At 29.0% G+C, this 21408-nt stretch overlaps 1 protein-coding gene across 1 annotated transcript in view; it reads left to right on the plus strand.

The window, feature by feature from the left end:
- LOC107448805 (methyltransferase like 14) overlaps positions 1 to 21081 on the plus strand; it is a 25332-nt gene extending 4251 nt beyond the window's left edge. Inside the window, exons 3-10 of the mRNA XM_016064150.3 lie at positions 1268 to 1343; positions 4589 to 4657; positions 5435 to 5522; positions 5668 to 5758; positions 7691 to 7829; positions 13912 to 14004; positions 17804 to 17920; positions 20236 to 21081. Of these exons, the coding sequence (XP_015919636.1) occupies positions 1268 to 1343; positions 4589 to 4657; positions 5435 to 5522; positions 5668 to 5758; positions 7691 to 7829; positions 13912 to 14004; positions 17804 to 17920; positions 20236 to 20703 (1141 nt within the window). The 3' untranslated portion in view covers positions 20704 to 21081. The remainder of the gene's footprint in view (positions 1 to 1267; positions 1344 to 4588; positions 4658 to 5434; positions 5523 to 5667; positions 5759 to 7690; positions 7830 to 13911; positions 14005 to 17803; positions 17921 to 20235) is intronic.
- The last annotated feature ends 327 nt before the right edge of the window (positions 21082 to 21408 follow it).

Here is a 21408-nt window from a genome sequence, read left to right on the forward strand (position 1 = left end):
ATCTTATAGCTAGTTATTCATATCTGTCTCATTGTCTATGAGGCATTGATATTTCGTCATCTACAAATGTTTGGCCTTAATATCATTGTATAAGTAGATCCCTGATTTTCATAAAATTTTGAGGATTTGAATATTCAACATATATACCGTGATATATGGTATCAACAAATTTAATTTTAATTTTTACTAAAGGGAAAGAGAGGGTAAGGAGGAATCTAGAGGAATGTTGGAAAGGGCTCAGTTATTTTAACTCTAATAGATATTTTTGTTTGTTTTTCCCATATGATAATACTGCGCCACTAGTATTACAAATCCTATTACAGAAGTAAATGGTTCAGTTAATGTGTGTCATTTTTATTTGAACAAGGTGTATTTTAGCCTTGTTAAATAATTTTTTGACCTCTAATTACTTTTTTAGAACACAACAGAAAATATAATTTTTTTACAAAATTAGATCTCTAATTTTATAATTACTTGCAGCTATTTAAGTTTATATGATAAAGGGAGAAATAATTGTGATGGGGGAAAATAAGGTGGATTACATTGGTCCACTTAAAAACGGGGTAGTTGGACCATTTAAACTAATTATCAGTATAATTCTATAGATATTTTATAGAATTATACAATTATGTACTTTTAATAAAAATTGTTCAAATTTATATACATATATATCTATATTTTTTTTCAAAATAGAAAATTCTTTTAAATATTCTATTTAAAAAAATTTGATTTGCACAAATCTGAAATGAAGAATAACAAAATTGAAAAAAATAAAAGCTAATTAACATTTCATAAAAAGTACTTAAAAATCTCTAAATTTTTCTTGTCTAAAGTTATGCATTTTATTAATTTTATTAACACTACTCTAAACTAATATTATTATTCTTAATAAAATTTGTCACAAATGTTACTTCACTTTTTGTTAAACTAGAATAAATTTAAAATATAGTTCTGAAGATGATGAGGCAAATGAAGCAAAATATTTTGTATAATTCTGTAAGCATTTTAAGCAAAATATTTTGTATAATTCTGTAATCCATTTTTGTATTCCTACAATCTAAATAATCAATAAAAATTTGTGTGAAGAACTTTTGTACTATTAAATATTCATTTTTGATGATCTGTTTATCAAAATAATCTTTCATAATAACTTTGTTCAATTTAGTATAATCTTTTATTATAACTTTGTTCAATTTAGTATAATCTTTCATAATAACTTTGTTCAATTTAGTATAATCTTTCAAATAATGATTTTTCTTACCCATAGTGATCCTGAAAAGGAATTAGTTTCTGAGAATGTAACAGAGGAAACCGACATTGAAAATAAGTCTCCTGATGCTTTGGTAATGATTTTATAATTTATTTATTAAAATGTTTTCATTAAAATTTTTATTTATTGAAGTTTTAACATTTAAATACAGTGAATTCGCGATAACTCGAATCTGATAGGACTGACGAAAAACTTCGACATATCGGAAGTTCGATTTACCGTTAGTTTCGGTTTTGGACTTTCAAAATATTGTCGGATTATTTAATTAATGCTTATTAATTATAAATCTTCTAAATGCTTACAATATTTAAGATCATTTTTCTGACAAGCCATTTACGATAAGACTGTTTGAAGCACTTTATGATACCCTGGTCCATCGGCTGCAACTTTGCTGTTGTGTTTGGCGGGAGAAACTGCAAGTTTACTGCTTTCAAATTAGGTAGATCACTATGCGCTGTGCATTTATCCATAAAGAGTATCACTTTTCTTTTTTTAGCGAAGAATTTCCGATCCAATTTTCTTACATAGTCTTCAAATAAAACTGATGTCATCCAAAACTTTTTGTTAGACTTGTAATCCAAAGGATACGTTTTTACATTCTTGAAACATCGGGGATTTCGGTATTTTCCGATAACAAGTAAGGGCAATTTCTCTGTCCCAGACGCATTTCCTCCAACTAGGACAGTCAAACGTTCCTTGCTCATTTTACCCCCTGAGTAGTTTTCATCCTTAAACATCCTAGTCTTATTTGGAAGACATTTAAAAAGTAAACCCATTTCATCAATATTGAAAACATCATTTTTAATTGTATCCTTTAAGTAAATTTGGTAACGTTTCGTTTAACCATTGTTCACATACTTCAAGAGGGACAACTTTAGCTTCTCCATGAAGAGTGCGAAAAACATCGTGTGTGTGTTGCAAAGGAAGGGGCAAGATATCAGCTCCTAGGTTGTTTTTTTTTTCTGCTTTAAAAGATCCAAAAAAAATCGAGTTAAAGGGAGTAAAATTCGAGTAATCGAGAACAATTAACGTGAAATTGAAGATAAAAGGGTCGGGACCTCATAAAAAAATCGAGTTATAGTAATATTCGAGTTATCGTACTTCGAGTTATAGCGAATTGACTGTATTGTTGAATTAGTTCCTTGAAATTTTGATTGTATTCCAAGTTTTATATATTATCCTACTTTGTCTCATAGGAGCAGGACATGTGATTTTTTTGTGCTTTTTGTTGAATGTCTTGTGCATCAAGACCATTGGTTTGCAGACTTCCGCAAATCAAACTTATAATCCAATAAAATTTTCAGAGAATTCTGCAATTTAAATTTTCAAACCTTTTGCTAAATCTTGTTAATAAGATGTGTACATATATATGATTTTTCCACTAACAGTTTAAAATTTCCTAATTTGATTGTTATGGTTTGGCGGGTTTTCTCTATTTTGAATATTTAGAATTGCGCCGGAATCCACTACTATGGCAATTTACATTCACACAATTTTAATTTTGAATATTGATTTTCATATTTAACTAAAAATGTATTTTTTAAAACCAATATTGTCATTCCTATTCACATGCTTGTAATATCAAATATCAATTTTTATATTTATGTGTGTGTGATTTAAGAGCTATGCATTGTGATTTGTATTGACACAATCTAAAAATTGTGTTACGCAATTTGTATTCACGCAAATTAAAAATCCTACATCACAATTCGTATAAATGTTTACTTTATATTATCTTTCAGAGTTTGATATATTGTCGAAACAAACAACGAGTATTGGATTCCATCTGATGAGTGTAAATAAAGTTCATGTTATTTCCCTTTTAGTTTGCCTTTTTAGGCTAATATGGGTATCAACCACCACCATCAGATGCCTCAGTGTTTCTTCATTCCCCCCCCCCTCGTTTTCATCAGCTTTAAAGCTTTAACATTGTTTGTTTGCCACATTCAGTTTACATTATGTCATTTCTGGTTAGCGCACTATGGCCAATTTAATCTCTTGCAGTAAAACTCTACATTGAGTCCCATTCACTGCATGTTATGCTTTAAATTAATTATTTCAGATTTTGTTGTGTGCTTATTAAATATTAGGTATTTATTAAACACGGAATTACTGTGTTGACAACTTACAGTTTTACTATTCTTTCTTAGAATTCTTAATTTTGTACATGGACTATGCCAAAACATTTGTTGGTCTGAACTTTTTCTTTTAATATTTAGTATTCAAATATGGGTTTTATGTGAGCATTTATTCGTAAAAAAAAAAATTGAAGCTAAGTTGAGAACTACAATAAAAAGATAAAATATAGATAAAATTGGTAATTTGATATTTAGTTTATTATTTTTACTAATGATAATATTTATTGACTATTGAACAATGAAAAATATGAGGAACATGTCAAACTGAATTAATTCTTGTAAGTTTTTGAAAACACATTAAATAATTGATCTCGTTGTGATATTTAATATTGTACCAAATAATTATATATTTTTTTTATCAAATATTCAGTTTTCTGTTTCGTTCAGGGCAGTGATGGGTCATAACTTTAAAATTTTTTTTAAACATCTATTTTTGATGTTAGAAACTTTTTTTTGTGCTTGCAACTGTATTAAATACCGTATATGTTCTTAATGCAACATGTTATACAATATGTGAAATATTGTATATTAAATACCTTACATATTAAATTTTATATAAAAAAATATTCAAAACTTGATTCAAATATTAATTGTCTTTTTAATTACAAGTAATTATAGATATTCACTGAGCACCAACTTCTGTTTTTAATAATTTCAATATTTTAAACTTGTTGATATAATGACGTTTCGAACAAATGTTACAGAATATGAAATGTGTTTTTAAATGCTACTCTAAATAAATATTTTTTAAATTATTTAAAAATTGTTATTTATATAGATTAAAAAAAAACATTAATTAAAAGTTTAAGTGCTTAAAATTTGATATGTAGCAAAGTCTCTTCTTTCAGAAAACTTGCATATAATTTCATATGATATTTTATTTAGATGTTATTTGTGAACAATTTTTTTTTCTTATTCTTTTTTTTAATTGGAGCAGAAATAATATTTAATTATGTATAGTGCAAAAGTTTTAATTTATGCCTGCTTATTTAAAAAAAAAAACTTTTTATTAAACTTGATAAGAATATATTTCATACATACAACTGTATAACAGAAAATAAGAAAATTGATGACTAAAATCAATAATTATTAGTGTTTTTATGGTTTAATTTTAGTATGTATTCCTTAAACTGAATTGTGTGTTTTAAATAAAAAATAGAAGTTTTATTTTATTTATTAGAATCCTCCTAGTGAAACAGATGATGTGTCTGAAGTAAGAACATATACAGATTCTAGTACGTTTTTGAAGGTAAGTGTTAATGCAATATTTTCTGTATTATTATTACTGTAGGTTTTAATGTTTTCTTTTAATGTTAATTTTCTTTTAATATTAGAGATATGAAAAGAAATATTTTGTTCGTTGAATGTAATTTAATAGTTCTAAAGTTACAGGCAATGATTCTTGGTTTCTAATTCATTTTCGCCTTTGAAACGGAAATGCATCTATGAATATGGATTTACAATCATAAATTTATCTTATTTAAAGAAAATGTTATATTTTTAATTGTATTGTCATAATTCTTGTTTCATATCAAAATATTTCTTTGTATCTATAAATGTGTAATACAATTTTCTTCCTTGTTTATTATTTTGAAATATATTATTATAATATTTTTTATTTGAAGGGCTTTTTTATGATTTGTAAGGCTTAATATATAGGTTCAGGTTTATTATTTTACTTTAGGCACAGTTTTTTGGTTGTGTAATATATATTTTTAAAAAATAATTTTAAAATTTGTTTTTGTTATAAAACGTGCTGTTTTTTTTAGATAAAAATAAATACATAAAAGATAAATTTAACTCATCAACAGTAACACACGTAACAGAATACAAAATTTTTGCATTTATATTAGCTAAATTTTAATTTAATTTCTTTTTTTAAAAAATGAGATAGCAAAAACACGATATAACTAAGTAAAAGCAAATAAAACTAACATTGGTGTATATACATGAGTATTTATGCCTATATTATAGTTACTTCAATTGTTTGAGAGATTTTGCTATTTTATTTAATCTATACTTTTAGGGTACACAAAGTGCCAATCCACACAATGACTACTGTCAACATTTTGTTGATACTGGACAAAGGCCACAAAATTTCATCAGAGATGTTGGTATGTCGAAATTTAAATTTTTTTTAATTGAATTAATTCTTATTTGTCCTGTTCATATTTCTATGTTAACATATAAATTGCTTATTTTTAAAAAAAATTTTACATTAATAAATTTTTTAAGCAATTTTTTTTTGTTTTGTTTTAGGCTTGGCAGATAGATTTGAAGAGTATCCTAAACTTAAGGAGCTTATTAGATTAAAAGATGATCTTATTGCCAAAACTGCAACACCACCAATGTAATCTTTTTATGCCTGATCATTCAATTACAGAAATGCATTTTTTTAAACAAAAAATTTTATGATTTAATTGTGTAATAATTATTATTTTGAAACAACAAATTAATTAAACACTGAGTGGCCAAATTATTATGACCACCCGTTCAGTACGCTGTTGGGCCACCTTTTGCGCGTATTACTGCCTTAATTCATCTGGGCATGGATTCTATGAGATGTTGGTAGGTGGTAGAAGGTATGCCAGACCATGCTCGCTGAACTGAACTTGCCAATTCCTGCAAATTTGATGGTACTGGATCCATCTGTCTGAGCGCCCGTTCAATTTCATCCCACAAAATCTCAATTGGATTGAGATTTAGGGATTGTGCTGGCCAACGAAGCAAGTTAAATTCTCCATCATGCTCTTCGAACCATCTGAGGACAATGCCAGCTTTATGACAAGGAGCGTTGTCCTGCTGGAAGTATCCATCCCCGCCAGAGTACACCATTGACATAAACGGATGTACTTAATCTGAGAGCGTTGTGGTACAGGAATTAAAGGACCCATACAATACCAAGAGAACATTCCCCATACCATAACGTTGCCACCACCAGCTTGAAGTGTCGTGGCAATGCAGTTGGGGTAAATAATTTCGTGCTGTTTTATCCATATTTTCATCCTGCCATCTGCGCGATGCATTTGAAACCGTGATTCATTGGACCACATGACCCTCTTCCAGTCATCTACTGTCCAATGTTTTTGCTCCTTTGCAAATTGGAGACGTCTGCGCTTATTTAAAGTAGACAGTAGAGGCTTACGAACAGGTCGTCTGCTTCCTTACTCTATACGGCGCAATGTGAGTCAAACAGTCCGTTCAGAGACGTTCACAGTTGCTCCTTGATTAAGATCACTTGCAATTTGTCGCACTGTTGCTCTCCTGTTGCGCTGCACAACCCTGACCAGCCTTCTCTCTGATCGAGCATTCAGTACACTGTGACGACCACAAGTCTGACGTTGAGACCCGGTTTCTTGCTTGATTGTCCATTCATTGTACACATAAACAACTGCTGCTCTAGAACACTTCACAAGAGCAGCCGTTTTGCTGATACTGGTTCCGACACTTCTCGCACCCACAATCATTCCACGTTGAAATTCAGTTAAATCACTTTTTTTCCCATATCTGAGCAAGCAACACAATATAACTGAGGACTCACTTGTCCAGCATTCCCGTGTTATAGTTATCTTGCCCTCTAACGGCAGCGCTGTGACGCAATAGCTCATTTGCATAAAACTCTGAGGTGGTCATAATAATTTGGCCACTCAGTGTATGTCCATAATAAGTACTACTCAATCTTTAACTGTTCAATAAGTTCATTTCAAATTACACTAGGTAAAATCTTTTATAATTTGTTAATGCAAAATTATCATATTTTTTATTAGAACTAAACATTTATTGAAAAGTTATAACGATTCAATTTTTAAGTAAAATTATCTGTAGGTGTAAAATTAATGATGGTAAAACTGTAGACTAAATTAAATAATGGTAAATAACTGTAGACTAATTTTTAAATAATGGTAAAACTGTAGACTAAATAAAATTATTTTGACTTATTAGCTTGTAACTGTTGAGAAGCAGTGAAAAGTTAATATTGATTTAATGATGCTTTATTATCAAAAGAGATTAAATGTCAATGGAGATTAAATACAAATGTATTTGTATTTAATATCTATTGACATTATTTAATCTTTATTATTATTCCAAGAGTTCTTTCAAAGTGTACAATATTGTTAAAAATCATATATTAAATGTAACTTATTTTTATATAATGAAATTAGTTTTGATTGCCTTGAATTTCAATATGCAAGTATTGGGAGTAGCAGGGTTCTAATGAATTTTCAATTTATTTATTATTCATCTCCTATTTTTTTAAATTAAGATTTTTTTTTATTTGTAGGTATCTGAAGTGTGATCTTGAAAATTTTGACTTTCGTGAACTTAATTGTAAGTTTGATGTAATTTTAGTAGAAGCACCTCTTGAAGAATATCAAAGAACTTATGGAATGACAAATATGAAATTTTGGACTTGGGAAGAAGTATGTATTGAAGTTTGTCCTTTTCCCTAAATAATATTTATTTAAATTGTATAGTGCCCAAATCTTACTTTTCTCTAAATCTTACTTTTGTATATATATATATTATTATTTGTATATATACAGTATGGGACCCCTAATCCGGCATCCGGAAATCCGGCAGGACCCAAAATTCGGCACTTAATCCAACCTATTTTTTTTTTCTAAAGAAATTTTTATTGATATGAGAAAAAAAAAGTCAGTCATATTCTCTTTTTATTTGGAATTTTTTCTCTTGAAGTAAGTAACTATATTTTATCTTTTAAAAAGAAAAAAAAGCATGAAAAAAAATCTGTGTCAAACAAAACATCTGTTTCTAAAGCAGTTTAAAATAAAGTTAAATTGAAAAGTAAAAACATCTGCATTTCCAATTAACAAAATAAAGAAATGCAAGTTGGAAGAAACTGATTAATCAATCTTGACAGCTGTGCAAGTGCTTTACTGGTTTGCCCCCACATTTGCCTCTCCTGTTTGACCATAAATTGGCCACACCCTGTTGACATTGAAACTACCAAGTGGTGTACAAAATGAATTCTATCCCTTTTGCTTTTTGTTTATTAGATTTATTTATCTTTTTATTTGTTATTAACTGTTACTTTTTTTAATTGCTAACTTTTTTTTTTATCCTCCTGAGTTGTTTGCTTCTTTTTTGTAGTTCTTCATTGTTAGTTTCTTAGCATTAATTGTTACTTTTTTACAGTTCCTTGTTAGCTTTCTTTCTTTTTTTTTTTTTTTTTTTTTTTTTTTTTTTTTTTTTGCAAGGTGAGCGTCTTTTGTTAAAACAAAATGTTATGTAGAGAAAAAATGAGAACAGTGATCTCGCCTCAGAAGAAAAAACGATTATTTCTTTTTTGGAGGATTCGGATTATTTCATCTTGAATTATTTCTTCTTTGGGTTATTTCTCCTTGAATATATTATATAGATTATTATTTTTATTAATGAAATTTCTTAAGATGGGACAGTTTTAAACTCACCCCATCATAATCTACAATCGGAACTTAGCTAAATTTACTGGTTTTTCTGAAATTAACAGCATAATTGAATTATCGTAATATATGGGCGCCATATAGGAATTTCTGGAAGAGATCCGAAATTTGGCAAATTCCAAAGTACGGAATTCCGTCGGTCCCGTGAGTGCCGAATTTCGGGTCCTATACTGTATATATATTTGCATGAAGTTACTTTACAATTTTAAAAGTGCTTTAAAGTAATGCAATATAGTACTTAGAGTCGTGGCGGCTCAGGGGATAGAGCATTCGCTTTCCAATGAGGTGAACCAGGTTCAAATCCCACTATTGGCTGTTCCATTCAAATTCTACACCCGGCTTGCTCGGACCACAGTTCTGACGTAAAATATCCTCAGTGGTAGACGGGTCATGGATTAGAATTCTCTTGTTATCTTCTGATTAAAAAAAAAACTTAGTTCTGAGGAAATATTAGGAACCGAGAATTTTCTGCACTCCTGCTTATATGTAGATAAATATTTCCAATGAATCATGAATATGATATATTCCCTGATAAGTAAACTAATTATGATTTACAAAAACCGTAAATGTTTGTTTAAATGAGTTAATAATTTATTAAATTAATCAATTCAAGGGTTTATTTAAGTTACTATCAATATTTACTATAGTTAATAGAGTAAATTTCCTAATTACATATTATGTTATAATATATATATTAACTATTATGTTATAATAGTTAAGTAGGTCAACTTTCTAGTCTATACAGCTGAGCATCAATCGGAAGAACTGTTTCAAATTTCGGTTTTATTCATACAAAACTAAAAAATGAACTTGGAGTACAGACGGCTTCAGAACTATTTTTTGTAATCGCTATTTTGTAAACTATTTTGTTGTTTAGAGGAGAAGGTGTAAAAATGGGCACAGGTGTAAATATGGGCACCCCTCCTTAGTAGCTATGGGAGGTACTGAAGACTGGCGGCAAGGACTGTATATGGCGCCAGTTGCTAATATAAGATTGTACAGAGCAGTTGAAACCATTTTTTCAAGTAGTGTGGATGCAGCGTGAGTTATTGTGCAAATTGGTGCTTATTCTGGACTGCAAACTTTTGAGAGGTATTTGAAATCGTTTTCTTTTCAAGTACTTATGTTCAGTTAAAAATAATTTGACAGTATCCGGAAAGCGGAGATTTTAAGCTATTTTTTGAAGCACATGACATTTTTTTCTGGCATGAACATTTTTTTTCTGGCATGACAGTTAGAACCGTCAGTTGTCAAAAAATTGCCAACCCTGCCTAATTATGATATTTTTTAAAGTTCTTAAAATATTTTTTAAATGCTTCAAAAGTGCTTAAAAGGTGCTTATTTTTTGTTGAAAAATTTTGCTACGTACCTTGCAAGGTTAAAAAAGTATATTTTATCACAGAATTCAAACTACATGTTTTTACCAAGATTCTAACTAACTGAGTTATGATTGCAAGAAACATATTGCAAATTTACATGTTTGATGAGGGCTGACATCTATCTTAAAATAGACTAACTATCTCTAAACACATTACAATTAGTCTGGTAATGCCATCTGGTGTATAGATTGTTTCAGTCTTTTTTGGCACATAACTTTTGAACACTCTGGCCTGTAAATGCATACCCGGTAACAACCCCGGAATTTCCGGAGCATCTCCGGAAATTCCAGTGTACTCCGGGCACTCCGCAAAGATATACATTTTACCCGGAAAATAAACCCAGTAGCTAATTTTCACATTTTTCTTAAGATGACGTCACGTAATCCTATTCCCCGCCCCTTTCNTTTACCGTCCGAACGAATTGTGCTTCAGTTATAGCTAGCTGCAGCGTATTTTTTAACAGCTACAACTATTGCCAAACGTCAGGGAGATCTCTCTTATCGGTCTTGTACAGATAGTTAACAAAAGGAGTAGACTTCCCCGATCGGTCGGCGAAGTGTTTACGTGCAAAGATTGCGACTGCTATGTCACGAACAGTTCAAATGCGTTGGAGATTCATAGATATTGCCTACACTATAGGACGATCAAAATCAAGTATACTTAATTACCAATTGTCAACGTATAAATTTTAAAACAGGTTTACTCGAATTATTTAAAATCTGAACCTTTATAAACTCAGAGCTATAAAAAAAAATTTAAAACTCGTATAGTCCAATCGTATTGATAAAAAAGAATAGTAAATTTAGATTCATTAAAACATGATTACATATAACACAAATACATTATCTAAATTACAACAGCTTATGCTTTAAGTTACGTACCGACAAACTTAAAGTCAATCCCAAATTCAACAGAAGTGCAATGAAAAGTTGCCAGCAAGCCATAATTATTCTGTTCAATTTCGTTGAAATGTAAAGTTATTCAAATGATATATTTTTGAGCTGAGTTCTCAGCACGTACCGAATAAAAAAATTGTTAAGTGATGGTTAATGAAGTAAATCATACATCATCTTCCACATAGATAACAGTTTTCAAATAATTGGGAAAAACCATTAAAAAAATAATAATCTATTTCATTTAACTCAAATAAAATCAAATAGTGAAAATAATTATAAATTCGCTTGTTCATCTTTTTAATAAATGTTTGAAGGTTGAAAAAATTATCGCAGTGAATCAGCTGGATCTAGTGTGCGACATCTGATATTCTTTAATAGATTCAATTAATGAATTACTTGAGTTTTATAATAGAGAAATAATTTAAATTTTATTATTTTTTGTGATTCGTCATGTTAATAATAAAAATGTACTCTCATATGTTTGGAATAATAATTGCAGACGATAAAATAATGAATTTTTTTATGCGTCTTCCTGTCGATTCGGGAGCAAACAATAACACTTGCTGCTACAAACAGAAATCTAATATTTTCTAAGATTCATTATTGTATTTCATTCTTTATTAGAGGAGAAGGTGTAAAAATGGGCACAGGTGTAAGTATGGGCACCCCTCCCTAGTAGCTATGGGAGGTACTGAAGACTGGCGGTAAGGACTGTATATGGCGCCAGTTGCTGATATAAGATTGTACAGAGCAGTTGAAACCATTTTTTCAAGTAGTGTGGATGCAGCGTGAGTTATTGTGCAAATTGGTGTTTATTCTGGACTGCAAACTTTTGAGAGGTATGTGAAATCGTTTTCTTTTCATGTACTTATGTTCAGTTAAAAATAATTTGACAGTGATATCCGGAAAGCGGAGATCTTAAGCTATTTTTTGAAGCACACCTTTAGTCACGCACGCTTTTAGGTTAGTTGTGATAGTGGCCATCCTTCTTAGGTGGGATTGGTGTAAATATGCGCCCCCATTTAAAGGGTGCCCATAATTACACCAACTTTTTTTAGTGGAGTTTAGCACATCAGGCTCTAGTTATGCCAACTGATAAGGCAGCTGAAATACCTCAATGTTCCCCGGGAACTTCAAGTGCAATTTCTCCGTTCGACATATCTCCTATTCCCAACATTAAGAAGATAACCACTACTCGTGGACGCAAAGCAGCAAGGTCCAGCCCCATCACCGGATTACCATACAAGGATCAGATGACCAAGACGCTTGACAAGTGCTCTCAAGAAGACGTCCTTGAGTTTTCCCGGAGTAAGAGACCCGCAAGAGGGCAGGGTGGGAAGACGAAAGGCCTTCAAAAAAAGAAAATTCGGCCCACGCAACGATACGATTCATCATCGGACTCATCAGACTCGATGACCCTACTCTTATCTACAGCGATGATGATACGAATCTAATAAATGTCAACGGTGGGGATAAACCAGACTCAAGCGATGCAACTTGCAGTTTTTGTGATGGAAAGTTCTCTGAAGACACTCGAGGAGAGGTGTGGGTAAGATGCGTTATGTGCCAAATGTGGGCACTGTGCCGGGGGTGAAAGAGCCAGTTATGTTTGCGATTTATGTAAATAATTTTTTTTCCTGTAATAAATAAATTCTCTACCATTTTGTATTGTTTTATCCTGTTTTTAAACTATTTTTGGCGGCTTTTTTAAAGAGGGCCCATATTTACACCCCATTTTTTCTGGTGCTTTTTTAAAAGATTTTTGAAAATCATCGTTTTCGAAATGAAATAATTGATGTTATTCATTGTTTTGCCTTCTCGCATTTAGGAAACTTGTTATAGTTGTTAATGAAAGATAAAAATCTAGAAATTTTCAAATTGAAAGTAACTTTATCCAAAAAACAAAAGAGGGTGCCCATATTTACACCTTTTCCTCTATGNATTTTCAATATTTTTCTATTAATTATACCCTTCTAAAGTAATGTATCTTTAAATTTATGCACAAAAATATGAATAAATTTGTTCCGAGTTACACTCCTGAAAAGACTCCCAAAACTCCTGATGTTTTTAATAATATCTCCTGAAATCCTTTTTACAAAGTTACCAGGTCTGTAAATGTCACGGGCATGAAAAATACAGTGTGAAACTGCATCCCGTCATTTTGACTCGAGAGAGAAGAAAAGGGTTTAAAAAAATTCATGTATTATATGCGGTTTTAAACTTACTCATATAAATATTGTAAAAGCATACTCATACAAATATTTTCATATAAATTATATTTGAAATCACATAATCTTTAAACTTATATTTAAATATTTAAACTCTCAGAATATTATCTTATAAATAATATTTAAAACTCATATAAATATTCAAAAACATGGAGAATTGAATTTATGTTCTATTTGTACAACTAATAATAACACATTCAGAGAAATCTGACTTTTCAAAACCCGCCTTGGCCTGCTTTTTTTTTATATGAATTTACAGTGTTCCAAGGAAATTTTATCTAATAATATATTTTCTATTTCATTGTCTAGTAACATTAGAGAAAAAGTCAGATTTTTTTGCAAACTCTTTTCCCTCATCTTGAAACAGGAATGAGTTAAACTGAGTTCTGAACTGTGGAATTTTTTATAAAATTTTCTTTGAACACTTCAGACCATTTCTTCATAAGCTCAGCAATTATTTTGTTTCATTGTTTAAATTTTTACACAGATATATTTCAATATTCAACTATGCTAAATATGAAGTTAGATGCTGATTATGCTATATATTTGCTTGCAGATTATGAAGTTAGAAATCGAAGAAGTTGCTGCTCCTAGGTCTTTTATTTTCCTGTGGTGTGGTTCATCTGATGGGTTAGATTTGGGACGACAAGTAAGTTTTGTTTTGTAATGCCATTTCGTTTTGGTAGAAATGAATTTCTATGTAAAATTATGCCCCTTCTCAGTATTTATTAATCTGTAGTTGTTGTGTAGAATATGTAGATAGATTTATTAAATAATGAAATACAATAATTATTACTAATATCTTAGAAATAGTCTAGATTTTCTTGATTAGCAGAACAATATGAAACTATATACAGTCAGACTTCTATTTAATGAACTTCCATTTTGCGAATTTCTCTATTTTGCGAATTTTTTCGAGGAACCAAGGACATTTTGGAAATTTCTTCGTAAAATAACTTCCAAGTAGCAAAGTGAATTTTCTATTTAATGAATTTTTCTTTGAGATCCTCTTTCCTTATTTCCCACTTCCCTATTTAACTTCCACTTTCCCTATTTAAAATCACTTGGCAGTTATAATTTTATGCAGCAAATAAATACAGTCAAAATTTTATGCATACATTTAGCTGTTTTTAGCTGAAAATGTATTGTAACACTGTATGTAACATGATAGTGTAACACTGGATAATGTTTTGCTCTTTTCTTGCTTTCAATGCAGCATTCTTTTATGGCTAAGATTTATAAAATAAATGGTAGAAACTACTTTAAAAGATAAAGGTGTATCAGTTGCTTTTTTAATTATGTCTAGTGTTTATGAATTTAAAACCTGTTTTGTGTTATTTAAGCATTTTAGAAGACAATTTTCTATTTAAAGAATTTTCCATATAACGAAATTATTATCGGGATTTAGCAACTTCGTTAAATAGAGGTTCGACTATATATAAGTTTTTTAAAGTAAATTTATTATGCATTTTGAATTTGTTACTTTTTTGTATTATTAAATAAATAAAAAAAAAATAACATTCCAATTAGGTTACCTTTCTAGTAAAAATAGCTTTCTTTTAAATAAATAAAACCATTTTATTTAACATAAATGCTTTATTTGTTTTATCGCTTTGTACAAATTATGTTTTTAAATTTCATGATTATAGTTTGTAACCTTTATGACAAGAACAGAACTAAAAGCTGTATTGTTTTAAATAAGCTGTATTTGCAGCAAATAAATACAGTCAAAATAGGCATTTATATAAAACAAATAATGGGGGGATATGAAATTGAATATTGCAAACTTGTCTTTTAACTTTTGTATTAGCATTTTTCTCCTTAGTATCTTCAATTCTTTTCTTTTGAGTACTTTTTTATTGCCCTCACTTTATTTTTATTTATTTTTTTACTTAATACTATTTTCCATAAAATGTTTTGAAAATAGTGCCTCCTGTGGATGTAAATGTCTATTTGGTTTTTTCTAGTAAAATCTGTAAACAAAATTACAAAAAAAAAAAGAGTATTCAGTTTCTCAGTTTTCATTCAGTTCAATTTTTTCTTGATCATTGTTGTCTTGAATTAAATGTTCATTCATTTCCAGTACTGTTTCAAGTTAATCAAGTTTTATTGTAGTATATCCAGGGGTTGTACAAAATTATGGAAATACTTCTATGGTAACACATTTTTCATATTTTTTCAGAAATGCTTAAAATATAACTTCTTAGAAGGGTTTATGTCATTACTTTTGTCATTCATGTGATTTCTCATACAAATCAATAAAGTTTAAAGCTTTCAGAGGTTTATGGGGCGGGCAATAAGAAAGTAACAAAATAAAGAGTATTTTTGAACACACTATGCAAAAAAATGTAACAATAAGCTTGTATATTATATTAAAAACTTTATTTGTCATATGCAATAATGGCACAAAATTTCGTAAACCTAGCTTAGATATTCAGGGATATGCAGAATTTTTTTTTAGAACCTCTTTTTTTTTTTTTTTTTGCCTTATGTTTTCTTAATATAAGTGCATTATGTTTTCTTAATATAAGTAAAAATATTCAATAAAATTTTTAGAATAATTTTTAACTAAAAGTAAAAACATTTTAAAATTTGAAAAAGATTCGTTAAAAATTGCACAAGATATGAACATTTAAAGTAATCCTTACTGCACACGTGGGGAAAACATTTAAAAAATTATTTTCAAAATTTTGTTTTGAGTCATATTTGGTAACTTGAGGAAAAAAATCCAATTTGAAAATCTAAGAAATTTAGGTAGGTTCTAACCATTTTCTAAGAAGAAGTTTTCATAAATTTGGAGAAAAAACTGATTGGTAAGGAATTTTCCTCGAATTTTATTTTTTACTATTCAACAAGATTTATTCAAAATGTCATCAATATTATATAGAACCATCCCCTATTAAAGCATGTTTTATTTCGCATGTTTCCTTTTCTTATACCATCACATTTTTTTTTCTTAGTAATTATTTTAGGGTATTATCATTTGTTATTAAATTTTGTTATATGACACAAAATGAAATTTGTGTGAAGCCTTTTATTTAGAGCTTTATTTTTTTTTCCTTTTAAAAAAAATACAAAGCCTACTTAAAAAATTCTTAGAAACTTTTTACATTTTCAAGATATTCAAGTGTTATTTCATAAGTTACCAAATACAATTAAGAGCAAAATTAATGCATGGAAAAAAATTTCCAATGTGTCCCACGCATGTGCTGTGTGAAATAACTACTTTAAATGCTCATATATTGAGGAATTTTGAAAGAATTTTTTTCTCCATATTTTGAAATTTTATTTTTGTTATTAATTAAAAATTACACCAGAAATTTTGTTTAATTTAATTGAATATTTCTACAATTATAGTAAGCTAAATTGCTAAATTTAGGAAATTTTGTGCAATTTATTATTGTATATAATGACCAAAGTAATTAAATAATTAACCCAAGGGCATAGGGTGTTCAAAAACATTCTTGTTCATAATTTATTGCCGGTTTCCAAGCCACTGAAAGCTTTATGTATGAGAAATCTCATGACCTAAGCATTTCTAAAGTTATAAAATTATTCACTACATATTTCTTGAGAACTATAAAAAATGAGTTAATTTAGAAGTGTTTTTGTTATTTTGCTTAATGTATGTTGGGAAAATACATATTTTATTCTTTGAATAAGTTTAAAAGAATTTTATGATCTCTTTCCGAAGAATTTATCTGTTTTATTTTGATATTAAAGAGTTCGTTCAAATCAATGACCATATTTTAAATATTTATGTTTTTGTGCCTATTGTACTTATTACAGTAAGTAAATCACAAAATTAAAGAAACGTATAAAAAAAATTTCCGGATGCAAACATTCAATGTGTGATTCTTTTGTTATAAGACAAGCATTTCATGTGTAATCAAGCTCGTTTCATACTGTCAATGGTTTCCAAAGCTGCATAAATGGGGATTCAAAAACTCTCGTCTTAGAACATGCAGGTAACTGAGGTTTACCTTAACTGTGGTAAACCTCCAAGGCAGAATGCATTTGGAAACATTGACATTGTGAAACTACAAAAAGCAGTGCACGGACTTATTATTACAGATTAGATGTTTTTACACGTTGAACCCTGTCACTGAAAACAAAATTAAATATTTTTATTAATTTCTGTTTTCAGTTATCGTAGAATGTGTAATAGTTTCAAAAATAGAAATATTTAAAACCCAATCATTAATTTGTGCTACTCTTGTTCAATAAACTATGAGTAGATACTTAAAAGAGGTAATTTTTTAAACCATTTCATTGAATATTAGCATACTAATAGTTATTTAGCCATCTAATTTCATGGATTGTCATCAGTTTATTGTAGTTACATTTTACTTGATTAAGTTCCCTTATTATTTTTAAATCAAAAAAATGTAAATATTGTTTTCTGTTTTTTTTTTTTTTTTTTTTTTTTTTTTAAAATATTTTTGTAGTGTTTAAGGAAGTGGGGTTTTCGTAGATGTGAAGATATCTGCTGGATTAAAACTAATATAAATAATCCTGGCCATTCGAAGAATTTGGAGCCTCGAGCTATATTTCAGAGAACTAAAGTATGCATTTAAATTTTTTTGCTTTAGCTTGCTTTGTAAAATTGATTATGTTTTTCAATAACTTTAATTTATTAGTAATTCTTTTAGCAATTGCGTATAAGTTGAAGTATGAATGTTTAAGTATGAATTGTTTATTGTGTTTTCTTTATTTTGGTCTTTGTTTTATTTTTCTTACTAGTGGAATTTTTTTTTAAAATTTTATTTTAATATTAATTTTGAAAAGACTTTTAAGAAAATCATTATTTATTGTAATACAATATATGTTCTTTAGTACGACCCTTCATTGGAGAGTCTTTTTTATTATAGCAACTCATGTATTAAGTCTTGTTTATTATTACACAGGCACTATGTTGTTTTTATCCCTGTTGCAGAATTTTTTCAGTCTTTCAGGAATTTTTTCCCTAGCACTAATATTTTGCTTCATGATACATCTAATTATAACAATTACTAATTTAAAGTAAGAGAAACATTGTGTAAGAAATTATAGAATAAAAATGTATAAAATTTTTTTATGCAATGTTTATATTAAAAAAATTGATGTGGTTCTTTTTTTAGCATTTTTCGGATTATCCACAAATTTGCTCGTCCGCGCTTCGTGAGCCACTTAATTTTGCAGATAATATGGAGTTTAGTATATTTCTTAGCATCAAACATCATATTTATTAAATTTGTTAACGTTTTTATTTCGTTTTATTTTATATTAAAAAAGAAACTTTTTTTTAAAAGTTGTGTTTTTTATTTTTAAATTCTTTTTTCTTACAAAAAATTAAGAAAATATTAGTGTATGTAATTCAGTTATTATCAATAATTGCTGTTTAATATTTTTAATAAATGGATTAATTAAAGGATGTAAGTGCCTTGGCTTGTTTATCTTACTGTAATGTTTTTATTATTTTTTTATGGTTAAGTGCCACTGCCTGGTATATTCTGATTTTTTTTAAAAGTTAAGTCTTACTGCCCAAGACTTGTTTTTTTTTAAAGGTTAAGTGTCATAGCCCTATACTGTTTTTCTTTAAAGTGCTCAAATCGCAAATTAAAGTACACATTAAATTAAAGTGAAATTTGTGTTTAATAAAAAACAGTCTTGTCAACTCTGTAGCATTTTGTAACAAATTTTAAAAAAACTTTTTTTTTCTATTTTATTCTTTTACAAGGTTATAAACTAGTATCTGAAACGAATATTGCATTTTGCAATTGGAATTATCAATTTTAAAGAACTGTAAAAATATTTATATAGTTTATAATTATATTCAGGGATAAGTTTTCTTCTGCTTTTCTACGGAATTGTGTTTTTTATTTATTTATTTATTTTTTAAAAATTTTATTTTATTGTTTTTTTTTATGAATTTAATAAAAAGAAATATAAACCCTTTTTAAAAAGGGTCATTTTTTTGAACCCCTGAAAAAAAAAAAATTATTAAAAATTTACGCCAATTAAAAACGTAAAGCTTTTTTCTACTTATGTAAATGTGATTCAAAATCACAAATCAAGATTTGTATTTTCACGATTTATAAATACCCATCATTTGTATTTACATGATCTAAAATTATGCATGGTTATCTGTATTCACATGATTTAAAATGACGTGGAGATTCATATTAACGTGATTTTAAAATCTTTCTCCAAGGTTTTTATTTCCAAGATTTGGTTTAAAAAGCACACAACAAATTTTGCAATCATACATAAAAAATTCGTGCATGGCTATTTTTAATTGAATTGTTGATAATATTCTGTGGATGCTTTCTACTTAGACTTTTTTTCTTCTTGAAATTTCAGATGTTTTTCAAATATTTAAGATTGTTTTTGCACAGAACATTTTTGGGTTCTCTTTTTCAGCTTTTTTTATTTCCCCCCCCCCCAAATTTATCCCTGTAACCTTCAAAATACGCATTTACTCGCAATAAAATGGATGTGTTTTTATTCCTTTTTTGCACAAAAAAATAACCCCTGAAGGTTAAACATAGCTGGTTAACAAATGGAAGATGTCCTTACAGAGCCACATCTTCCATAACACATAACAGGTTTCCATGATGCTTGTAGTTAACTTGGCAATCTACCCTCATAACATCGCCGAAAATCTTGGTGGCCATATTTACAAAGGTAGCTAAACTAAAATCTTTCCTATTGCATTGTGAGAGCAAGTTCTGGCAGGTTATATAATCTCTTACAGTTATGACCATTTGTTTTCTAACTCTCTTAATACATGTATATTTTTTGCAAAGTATGTATGTGCTAAGGTGTTATAAAATATAAAAATGATTATTTTACTGTAAAATTTCTTTTACTTTAAAAACATACGAAATTATTTTTTTAGGAACATTGCCTGATGGGCATTAAGGGTACCGTAAGAAGAAGTACTGATGGCGATTTCATACACGCCAACATAGATATTGACCTCATAATCTCTGAAGAACCTGAATATGGAAGTATTGCTAAGCCTGAAGAAATTTTCCACATCATTGAACACTTTTGCTTGGGTAGAAGACGTCTACACGTGTTCGGGCGTGACGTAACCGTTCGACCCGGATGGCTGAGTATCGGACCTGCGTTGACGAACAGCAATTTCAATGCTGAAACGTACAGTTCGTATTTCAACAAATCACCCGAAGACTATCTTACTGGCTGTACTGAAAGAATTGAAGCTCTTCGTCCTAAATCACCTCCCCCAAAATCTAAAGGAGGAGGTGGTCCTGGTGCATCTAATAGGGGAGGAAATTCTCGAGGTAATTCACGAGGTAGGATTGGGAATCGCGGAAGAGGAGCTCATAGGGGACGGCAGTAATTTAATTCATAGAACAAATTCATGTTTTTTTTTAAAAAAAAATATTGATTATAATCGTCTACAGTCATCTGTACTAACAGTTATCTGTATTCAAGTATCTACATTAATGTTTTTAATGGAATATTAATGATAAGCATCTGCATGGATGTATACCAACTCCTTGATAAATTTGATTTAATAAAAAACACAAAGTTTTTTGCATGGTTGGTGCAGTACTAGATTTATAAAGACTTGTAATGTAGTTGTCTATGAGTTATTTTTTACCCATATTATCTTAAATAAAATGTATTTTAATTAAGATTTATTTTTAATGTATTTTTGAATGATTTTTACTTATATCAACTAAAATAAAATGTATTTTATTCATTTTGATATAAATTAGTCCTACTCTGTATTTATCTTTTAACCAAGACATTTGAGTGAAACATTTAGGTACAGAGTAGTTTTAATTATAGAATAAGCGTCATGTTTTAAATGAATTTTAAAATATTTTGTCACAGAAATACTTGACTATTAGTCAAGGAGACTATTACTTGACTATTAGTCAAGTACTTCTATAATTTGAAAATCACACAGTGCAGTCCATATTTGTGTGATTTTAAAAATCATGCATCGTGATCCACATTTGAGTGAGTTATAAAATCACATCATGATCGATATTCGTGATCGACCGATATTCGTGATCGACCGATATTCGTGATCGAT

Source organism: Parasteatoda tepidariorum, chromosome 6 (assembly GCF_043381705.1).
Source record: "Parasteatoda tepidariorum isolate YZ-2023 chromosome 6, CAS_Ptep_4.0, whole genome shotgun sequence".
Lineage (NCBI taxonomy): Eukaryota > Metazoa > Arthropoda > Arachnida > Araneae > Theridiidae > Parasteatoda > Parasteatoda tepidariorum.